The 17,568-nt window shown below is 45.0% G+C and overlaps 2 protein-coding genes across 2 annotated transcripts; both read right to left on the reverse strand.

Annotated features, from left to right (window-relative positions):
- Window positions 1-421: 421 nt before the first annotated feature.
- On the reverse strand, window positions 422-3,872 carry LOC123135164 (protein ACCELERATED CELL DEATH 6). Its single transcript, XM_044554255.1, has 3 exons — window positions 2,990-3,872; window positions 1,401-2,053; window positions 422-1,216 (listed from the first exon to the last, which is right to left on the reverse strand). Exons 1-3 carry the CDS (start codon window positions 3,774-3,776, stop codon window positions 509-511), a joined length of 2,148 nt encoding a protein of 715 aa, XP_044410190.1. The 5' UTR covers window positions 3,777-3,872; the 3' UTR covers window positions 422-508.
- A 9,047-nt stretch (window positions 3,873-12,919) lies between these two features.
- On the reverse strand, window positions 12,920-15,911 carry LOC123135165 (putative disease resistance protein At1g50180). The gene is made up of 4 exons (XM_044554256.1): window positions 15,715-15,911; window positions 14,011-15,609; window positions 13,095-13,891; window positions 12,920-12,992 (listed from the first exon to the last, which is right to left on the reverse strand). The coding sequence occupies exons 2-4, from the start codon at window positions 15,566-15,568 to the stop codon at window positions 12,972-12,974; spliced, it is 2,376 nt and encodes a 791-aa protein (XP_044410191.1). The 5' UTR covers window positions 15,569-15,609; window positions 15,715-15,911; the 3' UTR covers window positions 12,920-12,971.
- Window positions 15,912-17,568: the final 1,657 nt, after the last annotated feature.

Genomic DNA, 17,568 nt, shown 5'->3' on the forward strand with positions numbered 1-17,568 from the left:
ATCCTCCACTCATTAACAGTGCAACTCTGAAGTTTTAACTCTTGCAGACGAGGGAACCCTTAGGCGCCGAAGGACATGGTTTCGGGTCGATAATGACGCGAATTCAGCACCACAAGACAAGGTAGCATCTTCAGGGTCGGAGGCATCGGGACTTCTCCCCTTTTATCATGAGCCGCCCACATATGAAGCTCCCGTAGCTGTAGGGCTTTTGGAATTTGCACACTCATCCTTGGCAATATCTACTGAGCTGTGTCGTTTGCCTCCCATTGCAAAATAAGTTAATACTCCCTCCGTCCCAAAATAAGTGTCGTGTCTCCACACTTATTTTGGGACGGAGGGAGTAGATAGCATTACAAGCATGAAGAAATTCAAAGTCAAGAGCGAGTAAATTATTACAATCATGCAAATAGTATTGTTCACAAACACTCGAAAGTAAGTTCACCACGCGCAACTGAACTACAACTCTTCCTCCACGATCATAAAAAGGTACAGTAATTCATAAAGCAGACTATGTCCTTGCATATGCAGCCCAACAGAAGATTAACATGAAAGGCCAAAATTCAGTTAGAGTGCTCTGGATGATCAGTGAGCCGAACTGTTTCAGTGTCCAGGATAGCCCCTTCCTAGCATAAAACGGTCGAGGAAGAAGAGCCCATCGTTTCCAGTAATCCACATTTTTCCACAGCAGAATGGAGGGACTCATGACACACATGGCAACGGCAGTCTTGTAAGCAACCGGAGCTAGCACCATGTACACTCCTAGCGCAAAGGCGGCAGTCAGGCTAGTGACCGATGTCGCCATGAAATATACGGACGAGCGCATGTGGAACTTGCGACTCGCCAGGTTAACCATGGACGCCCCTGAAAACATGAAGCCGACTGTGGCTATCGAGGAGCAAATGAAGGCCAACATGTTTGCCATCATGAATGCATCAAAAGCATACCTCCCGGCGAGGGTTGGTGTGCCTCCATTAGCGTGGTCATCGGATACGTAACCACCGGGTAGGGCGAAAGTGGCCCCGAACGTCACTGTTGCTATGAGAACAGAGCCAATACATAGGTTTTGCGTTGTGTCTTTCACATTCTCCGTGTCACTGCCTCTGTCTTTCGATGCTCGGTGCAGTTTGTTATAGCTTTCTTCAAAGTGATCCTGGCGAGAGGCGCCGCTTCTCGCACCTACCATTGTGAGCGCGCGGCGTATATGTGCTTCAGAATTCTGCAAAAAGAGAAACAGCCAAGGGGTTTCATGCGTGCCACACGCATAGTTCTCAAAGGCTATTTTGCTCTATTGTACTTGAACCTTTTGTATGGACGGGATGGTGGTTTTATTTATAAAGCGCAGCGAAAGCCCATGTTTGAAAATAAACCAAAAAGAGGGAAGGAGGAGGAACAGACTTTACCTGATTGTAGAACATTTCTGGTGGGATCATGAATCGTGATATGTCGAGAGGAGTCTGCCCTTTCTTGTTGGTGACATTCATATCCACATGCCGGTTCCCAAACAGAGCACAGAATATTGTAAGGCTCCCAGCTTGGACCGCTAGGTGAAGTGCAGTGTCGCCACCATTGTCGCGCATATTGAGAACCCACCTTAGGGAGTGATTTTTGCTCGCAAAATCGACTAAACCCCTTTTCTTCTTCTGGACGGCAATATGAAGGAACGTCCTTCCGTTGCTGTCACGCAGGCCGGCACTACTGGGATACTTCTTAGCAAACATGATTACATTTCCAGTTGCGCCCATAGAGGCGGCGACATGTATGGGGTACATCCCATGGCAGTCCGGTTGATATAGTTCGGCCGGGTTAGCGTTCAGCAATTGCCAACAGACGCTTCTTTGCCGGCTTCTGCGTAGCAGAGACACAGAGAAGCAAAGAGGAGTTTGCCCCTTTCTTTTGGCAGGGTTGGCTTCCTCTGAATGCAAAGATAAGTTGTCTTGAGGCACTTGGTTTGTATCATCAAGGAGAGCTGCCGCAAAGTGAAGAGGAGTACTCCCATTTTCATCCTTTTGTGTCGAAAGACCCTTTTTCCATTCCAGCAGCATTCCTGTAAGTACTGCAAACGGGATCTTATGTTAGTCTGTTAGGCTCATCGGAATGGAGGAATAATCTTATATTTGGCCATAAATGATACGCTTAAGAGTAAAGACAGAACATTGCATCATCCGTACAGCACACGCTTAAGAGTTAATTTTTTGTCCGGAACTGGCACTGATCTGCCTATATATTAAGAGGGGTGGAAATATAATGTTACGTTACAGGATCAAGCAAGAGACCGCCCAAACCATATAAAGAGCAAAGGAAAACCTAGTCTGTTAACATAGGTGGGTGGTGGTTCATTTTCACAATCCGAGATCAAATTCATGGAAGTAATGGGCAAGGATAAGTAATGGTAGGTATGCTGCATGGCATTTACCTTAATATGTTAAAATTAGCCATCTGGAAGCTGTGTTGAATTTAATCATGTACTCCCTCCGTTCCTAAATATAAGTCTTTTTAGAGACTTCCAGTGAAATCTTAAAAAGACTCATATTTAGGAACGGAGGGAGTACTACATTTAGGACAGAGGGTGTATCAAACTTCAAAATCGGAAGGTAAATTTCATCAACTAAAATATAAGAAGATAAATTCCATGGACTCAGATCCTTCTGTATACAAATATAATGAATCCTAAACTAAGTACAACACCAGAATGGCTCCAAAATGATATATTCCCCCCTTTCAGAATTCTTGTCTTATATTTTTCTAGATATATGCGTATCTAGACACATTTTAGTGTTAAACACATCCGTAGCTAAAAAAATCTAAGACAAAATTTTGGGACGGAGGTAATATATATAAGACATGTACAAATCCAACTGGGAGCTGCTGTGCAAGAGGCATGTGAATATGTTGAAATAAATTGTAAGACAGACATGTGAAGCAAAAAACGATAACTGAATCCAGATTCATATATAATTTCAGAAAGGAATCGAGGATGTGCATCTCGTACCTGGGCCTCGGAGTGCAGCAGCATGCAATGCATTTTGCCCATTTGGACCAGAGTAGGAGAGATTCCCGTGGCTCGTTTGATACAGTGTCTCCACAATGGTTGTATTCTCCGTCAGGACGGCTATGTAGAGAGCTGAAGTGCCGCCTTTTGGGAAACAGGCCAGCTCGGAGTCCTCCTCCATCAGCATCTTGACCAAATCATTATTCCCAATCCGGACGGCGTCGTGCAAAGCCGTCTCCATGAGCTTGTTCTCCATTTCTAGCATCGCCTTCACTCTGTTGCTGTCGCTGCCGTCTTCTCCTCTAGCAAGAGCGATGAGATGAAGCGCCATGCGGGAGTTCCCCGCCCGTGCGGCGCAGTGCAGAGGCGTGTCGCCGTTGTTATTCTGCGAGAAAAGGAGGTTCTTGGCCTTCCAGATGACCTCTGCGCTCCTCAGGAAGTTGTCGCCGTCACCAGAGCAGGCCACGGCGTGGAGCGCGGTGTCCCCTTCGGCGGTGACCCCCTCCAGGACGGACGAGGCAGACAGCGCCGACACGGCAGCGCCTTCTTCTACATCGTCGGAAGGCAGGCTCCCGTCGCCGGAGATCATCACAGCATTGGCGATAAGTTCTTGACCTTGGCTGTCCATCCGATACTGCTGCGCGCCTTCATCTCCGTGGAGAAAATAACCCAGTCCCCCCGAGTTGCCACAGCACGCCAATGCTAGCAGCACGGGATTAATGGTTGCCGCCGCCGCCGCTGCCGAGGTAGGGTACTTCTCTTCCGGAGCCTGGTCTCCCGATACCATCACCACCACCGGCGCGTTGGCAATCCGGAGCAGCACCCGGTACCCAAGGGAGCTAATTCGAAGCTCGGATCAGATACGTGAGCTAGGGTAATTGAAAGCAGCTATAATTTCATAGTGAGGGAGGTGGATACCAAGCTTGGGTACTTGAAGCAGCAAAGCTATTGTACTGAATAATATGATGCTTGAAACAGCCCAATTCACCTATTCTATTTCATTGATGTGACATGTAGCATCCACTTTCCTGCCAAACGACAATAGTTACGCAAATCTATACGAGCTGTGATCAAGCTGTGACTGAGTCGTGGTCTTTGCCTAAAAAACTATGGTGGTTGATTGGATCGATGAGATTTTCTAATGCTTGAGCAATGTACCCATCTTTTTTTTTGAAAGGAACACTTATGCATTCCATTACAATAGATTGCTGGGCAAATCGCCCGCTACACAGTCATTTACAAAGTCTGGGAATTGACCGAACCAACACTCGAAAGTGCCTACATTCATGACTGTGCTGTGCGCAGCTAGCCTGTGCGCAGCATGATTACATGATCTTGGGCAATGTTTGATACATACATCAGGCGTAACTGAAATTTAATCTCTTTGAACAGAGCACCTAAGGCAGAGAGATTATAAGCTTCAGAAGTGATAGCATGCTTCAGCACCAGCGAATCAGTCTCAAAGATTACTCGGTCACATCCCAGCTGGATGGCTACATTCACAGCATGGAGCATTGCTAATGCTTCTGAATGCAATGGCTCAGCTACGTTTTCCAAATTGCCTGCTCCGGCTGCCAAAAGCTCGCCTTTGTTGTTCCTTATAATGAAACCCCAGCCTCCTGAAAAGGATTCTTCGCGGAAGGCCCCATCTGTATTAATCTTTAGTATGTCTGCAGGCGGTGGAACCCATTTCCTAGTAGAGCTTTGTTTCGTCATGTTCCCTTGCTGCATAGAATTCAAAACGTTAGTTAGCTCGTGGCTAATTGAAAAAGATATTTCATCATTAGTTCTCATAGCATCACCAACATTGCATTTATTTCTCTGATGCCACCATAACCACAAGAGCATACATGTTTTTAATTTTTCCTCTTCCTTTAAGCTGAGCACTTCCTCCATGAATTTAACGGAGTCTGGACAGGCTAATAATCGAAGTCTAACATGTTCAAGTTCAGTTTGCCTCCATATGGCTTTCACCTTTTTGCATTTAAGGAAACAATGGCCTCCATCCTCATCAAATCTAGAGCAGAGAGGACATCGAGTATCAACATCCATACCTCTGCGTTGAAGCTTTGTTCGTAAAGGTAAACTGTATGTTGTCACCCGCCATAAGAAGTGTCGTATTTTGTTGGGGAGAGGGAGCGCCCATAGTTTTCTCCACATAAGACCTCCTCCTTCATTAGCTGCATTTGAAGATGTTAGGCCTGATGGGGACTCCCTGTTTCTAGTGTCGACTGCTACCTTGTATGCAGATTTCACGGAAAAGATACCTTTTTTATCGAAATGCCAAGCAACGACGTCCTCTCCGTGTTCATGAATGGGAATCTGCAGAATAATGTTAGCATCATCTGGAATAAATGTCTGTTGGACCAACTGGATATCCCACGTGCTTGTACTAGGATCAATTAGCTCCGACACCTTAGTTATGACATTACGCCCTCTCTGTGTTACAACTTTCCTGGTGCTTCCCCTTGGTATCCAGGGATCAGTCCAAATATTAATGTTTTCCCCCTTTCCAATCCTCCAAATGATGCCTCTTTTAAGTAATTGTATTCCTTTCAGTATGCTGCGCCATGCATAGGAGATGCCCTTGTTTGGGGTGGCTTCCAAAATCGGCTTCCCTGGATGATATCTTGCAGCTAAGACTCTAGCACAAAGTGATGTTGGGTGTTGCAGTAGTCTCCACGCCTGTTTAGCTAGCATAGCTAGATTGAAAGAGTGTAAGTCCCTAAATCCCAGCCCTCCATCCATTTTCAGCTTTGAGAGCTTGTCCCACGACACCCAATGTATCTTGTTTTGTTTATCCATTTGACTCCACCAGTAGCGCCCTATCATGGAACTCAAATCATCACATAGGGATTTTGTAATATCAAAACATGCCATAGTATATACTGGGATTGCCTGTGCTACTGCTTTTATTAGTACTTCTTTCCCTGCCTTTGACAACATCTTTTCCTTCCATCCTTGGATCTTCTTCCACACCTTCTCTTTTATATATTCAAATGTTTTTGTTTTTGATTTACCAACATATGTTGGAAGTCCCAAATATTTTGAGGATAATCCTTCTGCCGTTATGTGTAACATCTGTCTCACTTCCTCCTTCTGCCATGGTTTTGTATTTTTGCTGTAAAGGACTGTTGATTTGTCTTTGTTGATCATCTGTCCTGAACAAGCTTCATATGTCTCTAGAATACGATTCACTTCTTGGGCATTTCTAGCATTCGCTTCCATCAAGAGTAGTGAGTCATCGGCAAATAATAGATGGCTGATACTAGGTGCTCTCTTGCATATTTTGACTCCCTTCAAACCTCCACTCTGTTCAGCCGCATATAGCATAGCCGAGAAACCTTCAGCACATAATAAGAAAAGGTAAGGGGACAAGGGGTCCCCTTGTCTTAACCCTCTCTGCGGAATTATCATGTCTGTAACTTCTTTGTTTATCTTTATTTGGTATCTAACAGTGGTGATGCACTTCATTATTAGTTGAATCCAGCCGCTATTAAATCCCAGCCTATGCATGATGTCCTTCAAGAATTTCCACTCCACACGGTCGTAGGCCTTGCTCATGTCCAGTTTGACTACTGCATAGCCTACTGATCCTTTTCTTCTTCTCTGCAAGAAATGTGTTAGTTCATATGCCAAGAGGATGTTATCTGATATTAATCGCCCTGGTACAAAGGCACTCTGGTTTGGTGATATTATGTCTGGAAGAATAAGCTTTAGACGGTTGGTAATTACCTTAGATACCAGCTTATATGTCACGTTACACAGGCTTATGAGTCGCAAATCTTTGATCTTCTCAGGCTTCGCATTTTTGGGAATAAGCACCACTAAAGTGTCATTCCAGTTCTCGGGCATTTGTCCTCCTCGTAGAACATTGAGGACCTCCTTTGTAACTTGCTTGCCCACCGTATCCCAGAAACGTTTGAAGAAAATAGCTGGCATCCCGTCCGGACCAGGGGCTTTTAGGTCGCCGATATCTTTTAGAGCAGCTTTCACTTCTTCCTCCGAATATTCTGCACATAATATTTCATTCATTTCTACAGTTACCTTCGGGTGGACAGATTTTAGAATAGCCGCATTATCTTGTCTTGCTGTGGAGGAGAAGATACTAAAGAAGTAGTGTGTAATAAGCTCTTTCAAAGGCTCGTTTCCTTCAATCCAACGACCATCATCTGTCTTTAATCCCTTCAAGGTGTTCTTTTTCTTCCTTTCCGATGCAAAGGCGTGGAAGAAAGCTGTATTTTTATCCCCTGCTTGAAGCCACTTGACATGAGCCCTTTGTCTCCAAAAAGTATCCCATTGGTGTTCCAACCGATCTAGTTTGTCTCTGAGGAAATGTTCCCTGGCAACTGATTCTTTGTTGATGTCCTGCCTTCTCACATTTTCTAGTTCCTTCTTTAGCACCTTAATTCTTTTTGAAAGGTCACCCAAGACATTAGAGTCCCAGTCTTGGAGGTCATGTGCCACTGCTTTTAACATCTCCGAAGTGCTTTGACCTCCTGTGAGTGAGGCTTTAGCCCATGCATTATTCACTATTGTCTGACATTCTTCCTCTTGCAACCACTTGGCTTCAAATCTAAACATGTGTGCAGTATTTTTGTATATTATTTCACTGTTTGGTCTCTCCACATATACGATAACTGGCCTATGGTCGGAATGATAGGGATCTCCATTTAGGACCTTATAGGCAGGAAACCTCATGCACCAACTCCTTGATGCCACCGCTCGGTCTAGCCTTTCCTTAATGTAGTTGGCTGCTACATGACTATGGTTGCGCCAGGTATATTTGTCACCAATGCATCCTAGGTCTTGCAGCCCACAATCATATAGTGCTGCTCTGAAGTTCCCCATTTGGTTCTGAGCCCGGGGTGGCCCCCCTCTTTTTTCATGATTATATAATATTTCGTTGAAATCACCTGCACACAGCCAAGGGAGGTTTTGTTGTTGGTGAAGAATCCTCATTAATTTCCATGTTTTCCACTTTTTATCCCTCGCAGGTTCTCCGTAAACACCTGTGAAGCGCCATTTGAAACCGTCTTTTTCCACCACTCCAACATCAATATGATATCTTGAGTAATTGTGCAACACAAGGTTTATTTCCTTCTTCCACATCAAAGCTAGACCGCCGCTCTTCCCATTACAGTTCTTCACCACCATATTACTCATGCCAAGTATCCACTTCAACCTCTCCATCCTCCTTCCATCCAGTTTTGTCTCCGAGAGGAAGAGAATGTCGGGGTCCACCTGCTTCTGGAAGTCCAGAAGACCTCGAACTGCCGGGCCATTCCCCAAGCCCCGGCAGTTCCATGCTGTTATTCTCATTCCGTCCCGCGGGACTGATTCGTCAGTCCCGCTTTCATGTCAAGTTTGTGTTCTGCAATCACATTTTCTGGTTCTTGGCAATTTTCCGAGATCTTTACTAGTCGGTCGCTCACTTGTATCTCCTTCCCTCCTTCACTGTCCACTATCATCCTTGCTCTCTTTACATTCTCCACTTCTTCCTCTATCTCCATGGCTGCAACTCCTCTCTTCTTTGGATCTGGCTCACTCATACTACAAGGTTGTGATTTTTTGGCGCGCTCGAACCGTTTGAATGTGCCACAGTTTCCTTTCTTTCTGTCCACAACTTTGACTTCCCCCACGGGCCTCTCTATCCCCTTGCCTGAAGTTTGGTTATTGATTTCTTCTGCCTTTGTTCTATTCTCATGTGTACCTGATGTTCCCTCACAGGTTTTACTTGTATTTGACTCTATTAGGAGAGATCCGCCCATCTTTCCTACCGTATTATTATTCTTGCTTCCCAGCTCTTCTCCAGGACTCACCCTCTTTCCTTCCGTGCTGAGTTCCGCCCCTTGTATTTCCAGTTGGCTCTCTTCATTACTTCTGGGGTATGCTAGATCATTGTTTCCAGGGGCATCTTTCCTCCAGGAAATGGCATCACTTCCCTTGCTTCCTCTACTGCTGTTACTCCAAAATCCTACTTTCTCCTGAGAGCCCCTACTTTTATCTTCATCGGTAGGTGATTTTCTCCAAACAACAGCTTTCAACCAAGGCCCAAACTCGTGATTTGTTCCTAATTTTTGTTTGCTCGGGCAAGTTCTGTCGTTGTGGCCAATTATACCACAGATGTAGCAGAAGTCGGGCAAGTATTCGTACTTGAAAATAACCTCGCGCCCCTTCTCCTTCTTTTCATTTTCTTCATCCACATCTTCTATGATATTATCTTTCTCCTTCTCCTCATGTTCCTCGTCTTCTCCCTCGTCATCCTCAAAAATAGTAATACCCCTCATCAGTGGCTTCCTTATGTCCAGTCGTACTTTAATTCTCATGTATTCCCCCATAGCCATGCCACAATCATCAACATCTACATCCAGTACTTCACCTATTTCTTTTCCTATTTCTTCACCAGATTCTCTACTCATCCACCCCATAGGAATATCATAAACTCTTACCCAAATTGGTATATATCTGAATTCATATTCATCCAATGTCTTAGCTGGGTTGAGTTTCTCCATCACCAGCAAGCTTTTGTTGAACATCCAGGGTCCATTGTTCAAAGCTTTATCTCTCCCTGTTATTTCTCTGAAGGTGAACAGGAACCTGTTCATACCTAGATCCTTGCATTCTATCCCCTTGAATGGAGCCCAGATCCTGCCCAAGGTATTGACCAGCGCATCCACCCTCGCTGGCCTGTCGGACATCACCTTGCCTACAGCTTGCATTCTCTCTTCTCCTAATTGGCTCACACTCCTTTTTCCTAGCCTGACCCCCTTCTTCTCTGCTTCAGAGAGCTTCAGGGAATGCAACTTTCTCTCTACTCCCTCCATAATTTGTGCTTTCCTGCTTGATGCGTTTAGGGCGTCGCCTACGCAGCCGCTGGGCGCCACCCTCCAAATGGGAAATCCCCGCCGCCTGCTCCTCCCGCCTCCCAGCTAGGAATTGCGCGTATTACAGCCGTGAGCCCTAGCTGCTCACGAACGCCTGAGAAGAGGGCAAGGAAGTGAGGAGATTTGATATGGGCGAGGAACGGGGCCGATTCAAGAATGGATTTGACAGTGAGCACTTCCAGACCCCGATTCTCTTTTGGATTTGGTTGGAACCTACTCTGTGATTTTGTGATCTATCCGCTCGATCTAAGTTGACCAGAGGAAAAGAGGTCGCTGGATCAGAACAAGAAGAAGATTGAGTGGAAGATTGAGGTGGAAGATGGTGGATTCGAAGAGGGATTGGATTCTGCCGCTGGACTTAGCCAGAACACTAGCCTCGGTCGCCCGAAAGCACTAGAACCGTCACGAGGTGGACGGACTGCCTCAACGAGATTGGGGATTTAGCAATGTACCCATCTTAGAGCAAGTACAATAGGTCCTAATCAGCAGGCTATAAGCCATTCCACATCATCAATATCCTAACTGGAAGAGAGAGAAGGGAAGAAAAAGAAGGAAGCGGGCGCTTCACTCATCGCCGGCTCTAGCTCTAGAAACAAGAAAAAGTAACCCACATGCAGCCGTGTGCAAGGTAAAAAGCTGGGCGTTCCTTCCTCTCTCCCAATCAGGTGAGCTTCCTTGTCTCCATCCACATGCAAACATTGATTACTATAGTCATTCTAATAGCCAGTGTATAGTCAATCTATTGTACAAGTGGGCTGTAATGAAGGCTGTATGTGACATGGCCTTGGCATATAGCCAACAGCTGGTTCTCTTATTAACCATGCTCTTATCAATTGTGACCTGTGAATGGGTCGAGGTCTTTACCTAGCAAAAACAATAGTACAGTGCTCGACATCTTTGCCTAGCAAAAGCAATAGTACGGTAGTACTAGTTGTTAGAGCATCTACGAGCGGACACCTCAAAAAACCTGCACGTCTGGGCTGGTAGCACAACCCCTGCATTGGGGTCTCTTCCCTGGGACATCGTGCTTAGACTCCGGGGTGAAGGAGTGGCATGCCCGCGTGCGAAGGCAAAGTTGGGCCGCGCCACTGAGCCAAAGTCGCACGTCACATTGGACAAGCCCCCGAGAACAATAGCATGGATGTCATGCGTGCCCGCATATCCTGGCGAAGTGACAAGCCAGGTGACGCGTGACCTCGCATGGAAGCAAAACCGAGCACTACATCCACTCGCCGGCCTGCCTCCCAAAAAGGAGGGGGGAGGCTGGTGAGGCACCTGATAGCTCCCGCACTAAGCAACCCTAAACCCTTTAGCCGCTACTTCCGCCACGAACAAAGCAATGGCAAGAGCAAAGGCAAGGGAAAGGGCGGCCGTGCGTGAACTTCCTTCATAGGCCACACGACACAGAGCGCGGAGGAGATAGACCTGACTCCCCTGCCGCCTACACCGATAGAGCTTTGCCCGGTGGTGCCCACCAGCTGCGGCGAGGGGAGGAGGCTGGAAGAGAGGGCCTCGGCTCGACGGCTAGGGTTCGTCCCCTCAGTCGCTCCTGCGAGCGATGCAAGGGGAAAGGGGAGATCGGTTCGTGCGGTTTTGAATCGGCGGCAAGTATCTCTCTTTAGACAAGAAGAAAAATAGCCCAATCATGAAAGTTTGAGCGTCACGGGTTACTACGTTCACACTCGAGGTACAGTGGCTCAAATCAAAGGAAGCCTAGGTACCAATATTTTCCTCTATATATAGTGGGGACAGATTTCAACATGATTAACACCAAGATGCTTAATTTTGAGAGATATGTGACTGTGATTGTGATTAGGCTGGATTTTTTAATTATTGTAAAAAATATATTCTCTTTTTGGTTGTGTTGGACTTTGTGTGCATCGTGCTACTCAAAGGCCGGGCAGTCGCTCAATGTGGTTGTATCACCTTGATATATGAATCAAATTGAAATGTCCTTTATGGAAGAAGGAAAAAAATTCAAACTTGTCCATCCTAAACTTCCACTACTGTTTCAGCTTCGGCTGTCGATTTTAATCAAGTAGTGGGTTTAGTAACTTTTACCGTCTTGTCTTTCATATGAAATGACAGGGTAAGAGGGACCATGTTAAAATTGCTATTTATAAGTTGGAACAGTCAGCTACAGTTGCTGGGCAAAACAGAGTTTAGAAAGCAGAGTAGCATAGCAACACCAAAACAGAGTAGCATGCAGAAGGGCCTCGACCAAATCCGGAAGATGGTCCGTCCCTGCACCTTGCATGTCTCCATGGCTGTCTCTGATGTTCAAGCTCCAGAGAGAGAGAGAGAGAGGTGGCGAATCGCTGAGAAGATGACACCGCCGCGTCAGGAGGGGAAGCCTTTTGTGACCGAAGCGCCAGAGAAACATGCAAATATTCTGTTCCTTGGCAATCACAGGGTCCAAATTTTGTTCTTTCACAGAAGTTCTCTGTAGAAAATTTTGGTCCAGATAAGTATGCTTCAGATTGTTTCCCGCATCACAGTTCTCTAGCTGTAGGGCCGTGTTCTCGTACTCTATAAAACTTTGAAGCTGATGCAATGACACAAGTTCCATATGGATGATGGTGTCTTCAGCCGTGCTGATGAGCTGTATTCATTCTCGTAACAGTTACTGCAGTCAGGATGCATGCATTGCCCCATTTCTGATCAAAATCGAGGTGTGCCCTTCTATTTTGAAATTATATATGCACTAACAAGCCAAAATGGTACAGAATTGCTGTCATTCCAGCTAGGGTTCTCGCCGACGCCTCACTCGATTCAATACTAGTTAGTATGATACAATATACATTGCGCGAACTTTGAATAGACGTGAGTGCTATTAATTGTGCCCAAAGAAGAAGAACAAGAGATATGATTGTACAATACATATGGTTTGTTTGTGATAATCCCAATCCAAGAACAGTATAGACCATCTAATACAATGCTTAACAGTAACACACATATGTTTGAGTCAAATAACAGAAAGACATGAATTGAAGGAACCGCATGACAGACATGCATCAACCATTGGATGCGAGATATTTGTTTCTCTGATTAGAACATAACCAGACCATAATGGTTTCGTCCCTGCTGTTTGAAGATTACATATGACTTTCTGTGACCTGCAAAAAGCAGTGTGTTATCGTCCCTGGTGGTGGTAGTAAAAATATAATCAAATCAAAGAGAATAATGGGAGGACACAAGGGAGAGGGGGCTAGTGGTACCTTGCATCCTTTCTGCTTCAATCCTTCCAGTGTGCTATCATTCAAATAATCTTTGTCCACATTACGCAGTCGCAGTGATATGAACCTGAGGGATGGAAGGTACAGTAATCCATCAGGGATTTCATCATCCATCCTGCACCGTGTAAATGACAGGAAGAATAGCTTTGGCATTGTCCCGATCTCCATCCTCCACTTAATGGAACAATTTCGAAATATTAACTCTTGCAAACGAGGGAACCCTTGGGCACTGAAGGACATGGTTTCGAGATTATAGAAAGCCAAATCCAGTACTACCAGACAAGGAAGCATCTCCAGGATCGGCATCGGATCTTTTCCATGTTCACATTCAGCAGCACGCATGTGAAGCTCCCGTAGGTTTTGTTGAATTTGCACACTCCTTGGCAGAGAAATGTTTGGAATATCTACATACCTTAACATAGATATATCCCAGAGGGAGCTTGATATTTCTGACTGTAGCAGATAGGTCTTTGGCAGATCTATAATTTGCAAGTAAAGGAGTCTCCCGATAGAAGAAGGGATCATCACATTTTTACATCTTCTCAACCAGAGGTGTCGTAAGTGAATGCACCTACCAATTACATTGGAAAAATCCTGTAGGCTTGAGTCCTCTACATGAATGACTCTTAGGAATCTTAGCTCAGGAAAAGATACGGATGAAAGTCCAAAAGCAAGCAAAGCTCGGAGATTAGGCGATGCGTGCAAAATGTGCTCACTTGAGTTTTGGAAAGAAGAACGATAGGATATCAGGGTATGACATGATAATGCACCAACTTTTCCTGCAATTTTTTTGGAGTCCATCCACATGTCAGCAAGAAACAATGTATATATAAAGTATCAATATATTGAAAGAGACAGATGCAATTGTATGCAAATAGAAGAGGGGAGGAGATCTCACCTCTAGTAGTTTCATCAGTGACATCAAGGAAACCATCTTGTGTTGCTTCTTCTATGCACCAGTCACGTATGATGTCATGAATCCTTATTTTTAGAATCCATCCATATACACCGCTTGTTTTAACAACTTGCACCAAGCTTCTTTGAGCCAACTCAGTTACATACTTACGAGCTGTTTCTTCTAGTGTACACTTAGGTGTGTCTGGAATGAAACCTTCTGCTACCCATAAATTAATAAGAACTGACACAGATATTATCATATCCTCAGGAAAAGCAGAAATATATAGCATACAAGATCTTAAATAGTGATTTGGCAGGTCCTTGTAACTCCGAGCTATTATGCTTCGCATCATCTTTGTGTCTTTGGTTGATGGCCAACACGATAATACATCAGACCATGCTTGTGTGTTGAGATTCTTTGATAGATAACCCCCTAAAACTGCAAGTGCAAGTGGTAATCCATTACATTTCCTTGCAAGCTTCCCCCCTAGTTTTTCAAACATATCCAGGTCACGGATGTCTGGTCTTTTGTATGATGGTAAAGCTTTGGTACTAAAAAGTAACCAACTTTTCTCTTCATCTAAACACTTCAAAGCATGGACATGGGTTGGCATTTCAACATGATTTGCAACATCTTCCTTTCGTGTTGTCAACAGTACTCTACTACAGTTAGCTGCATCTGGAAAGGCTTTAATTGTTCTATTCAGTTGCTCCCATGTATCTGTTTCCCACACATCATCAAGAACTACCAAGTATCTTTTTTGCATGAGGATATCATGGATCTTCTTTCCCAACTCACACTCATTCATGTCATCAATTTTTCTAGACTGATCCCCGGTTGATATTTGCTTCACAATTTCCTTTAGTAAATCAACAACCTTAAATTTTTGGGATATAGTCACCCAAATAAGTGCCCCAAAGTGTTGTTTGACTTCGGATGAAGTGTATAATTTTCTAGCAAGTGTTGTTTTTCCTGCCCCACCCATGGCAATTATGGAAACAACACTAAGCATATTTTCTGCTTGAACTAATTTATCCACTATTTCGTTGTACTCATTCTCAAAACCAACCATGACAACGTCATCCTTGCAATTTTGGTGCATAAGGCCATAATCATCTAGATACTCATCTGCAACATGACTACTAAAGTCGATTTTCAAATGGTCTGCGCTCTGAGATATCTCACTGAGCTTCCTTCTTACACGCCGAATTTCAACACCAACTTTATGAAGGGTAGTCAAGTCACTCGGTAAATGAGCATACCTTGAAATTGCACCCATGAAGCCCTTCTTGATCCTGCTTCTCTTCTTCATGTATTCTGCAGCTTCGATAACATTCTCGGCCTCATATGCAGCATCTCTAATTTGGCTCATAAAGATAGCAACACTTGCATTTCCAGATCTCCTTTTGCTGTCGGCGTCTTTGAGATAGCCCTGCAGCCGCATCAACTCATCTTTCAGGAAGGTCACTTCATGGGTGACTCCACATAAGAAACTAGTCTTCCGAACAGCAAGATTGCCCAAGTTCCCTAGAACGGCGCTCACAGCGGATTCGGCCATTTGTCCTTGCCAAGAATCAGTGTATTACATTGGCGATCGACCTGCCAGGAGCAAGAACAATAAGAAGCGCGCGCGCGCGCGCACACACACACACACACACACACACACACAGAGAGAGAGAGAGAGAGAGAGAGAGAGAGGGTCACCAAGGGGATATGAGCGTGTTGCCTTCTACGCTTCAACACCCCGCTCTGCTCATCTGGTTCGTTGAGGCTGTCGGTTGAAGCTGATCGCCGGCGATGTATGTGGTTTAGGGGTACGGCAAGAACTGGTTGTGGGTCAATGCTCTTCTGAGGAGGTTTTGGATCTTGGTAATATCAGCGTATATAGTCTAAACTGAATAATATGTGCAAAGTCTAAACTGCACATCCATTCAGCAACTTGTTAGCCGCGGATAGCGGCCCGTACATTTAACTAAAGCTCAAGTGTACTGAATAATATGATGCTTGCAACAGCCTAGTTCACTTTTACTTGCTGTATTTTATTGTTGAGTGCGGCACAACCTTCCCCTGACAATACAAGTATACAACTATAATTACGCGATTTATATGTGCTGTGGTCAAGCTGTGAATTAGTCAAGGTCTTTGCCTGGAAACTGTGAACAACGTACCCATCTTAATAAACTAAACGTGACTTGTGAATGGGCCGAGGTCTTTGCCTACCATGTGATTTGATGCTTTTAGCAGCCCACCTTAATTAATTAATTGTGGTGCAAACGAAGGGTTGACCGAATTTTGTCTTATTATTAGGAATTAGAGGCTCCTTTCGAGTTGCACATTGATCCTAGAAATAGTTATAAATCCAGCCATATGTTGGATTTAAATCCATGGATGAGATTTAACTTTGCATCAATCATTATTATTCTGTTAAAGCCTTGCTCCGTTGATACTACAGTCCTGGTTAAAAACATTATTATTTCCATGGATGGATATTACTATTTGTTTAAAAAATCTAGCCACATTTTGCTCTCTTAAGGCTACAGTCTTTCCCCTCGCTTGCAAGAACAAACACTTCATGTGACCAAGCAGTTAAATGGTTATAATTTGGTTTCACCTGTTCAAATGCCTTCGCTAAAATCAGCTCGGCATGTCCATAATCTGCATTATCTAGAGATTCATGGTAAGCTCAGGTTCTAGTTAAAATGACAGGAATCACGAACCTTGAAGTAGTATCTATGAAGGGATGAGCTATACTGGAAAACACTAATGTATGCTTGGTACCGTTTGGCCATGGTGAACTAGAAAATCAAACCGCTATTAATGTGACTCATTTTCCATTCTTTCGAGTAATGTTGACATATGAAATTCAAGTGGTGATATTTTGAAACAGAACAGAATTAGCACAGTAAATAAATCAGATTCACTGACTTTTGTACGAAGTCACAATTATTATCGTATTTAACACTGTAAATATTTCACAAAATCATAGTGAACCTCCAAGCTTATATTGTTGAAAAACACCTACGTCTCGTGAGCCGCCCAAGCGACTCACGAGGCGATCCCCCCGCCGCCGCCAGTCATCCAGTCCGCCTTCTCCTCCTCGCCGCTGCCGGCGGCGGCCTCCGGCCGGCCAGCCGGTGGCGGTGGGACCTACAGGCCATCTCCTCCTCTACTCTTTCTCTGCTCCCTTGTGATCGATCTCAGCGATGAGCACTGCTGCAGTCTCCCGTAACAAGGTTCTGATGGATCTTGGGGTGGCTTTGACGAGATGCGTTCACTGCCTTGGCTCCCAGCAATAAGGTCTACACTCATAGTCACTGCCCACGCAACTATGCCCGGATGCCACGCCATGAGGTCCGTGCTAATGGTGGTTGATCTCGTGGCGGCGGCCGACTCTTGCGCGGCGGCTAGGCACGTGTATGCAGACATTGCGCCCCCGGTGTGTTCTGCTCCTCGCGCCGAAGTGACCTTGGCCAATTGTGCACGGTCTGGATCTTCGGCCTACAGCGTCGGTCTCGGCCTCGCTGGGGTTGTGATGCTACCAGAAGGTCTTCATGAGGG

This window comes from Triticum aestivum, chromosome 6B (assembly GCF_018294505.1).
Source record: "Triticum aestivum cultivar Chinese Spring chromosome 6B, IWGSC CS RefSeq v2.1, whole genome shotgun sequence".
Taxonomy (NCBI): Eukaryota; Viridiplantae; Streptophyta; class Magnoliopsida; order Poales; family Poaceae; genus Triticum; species Triticum aestivum.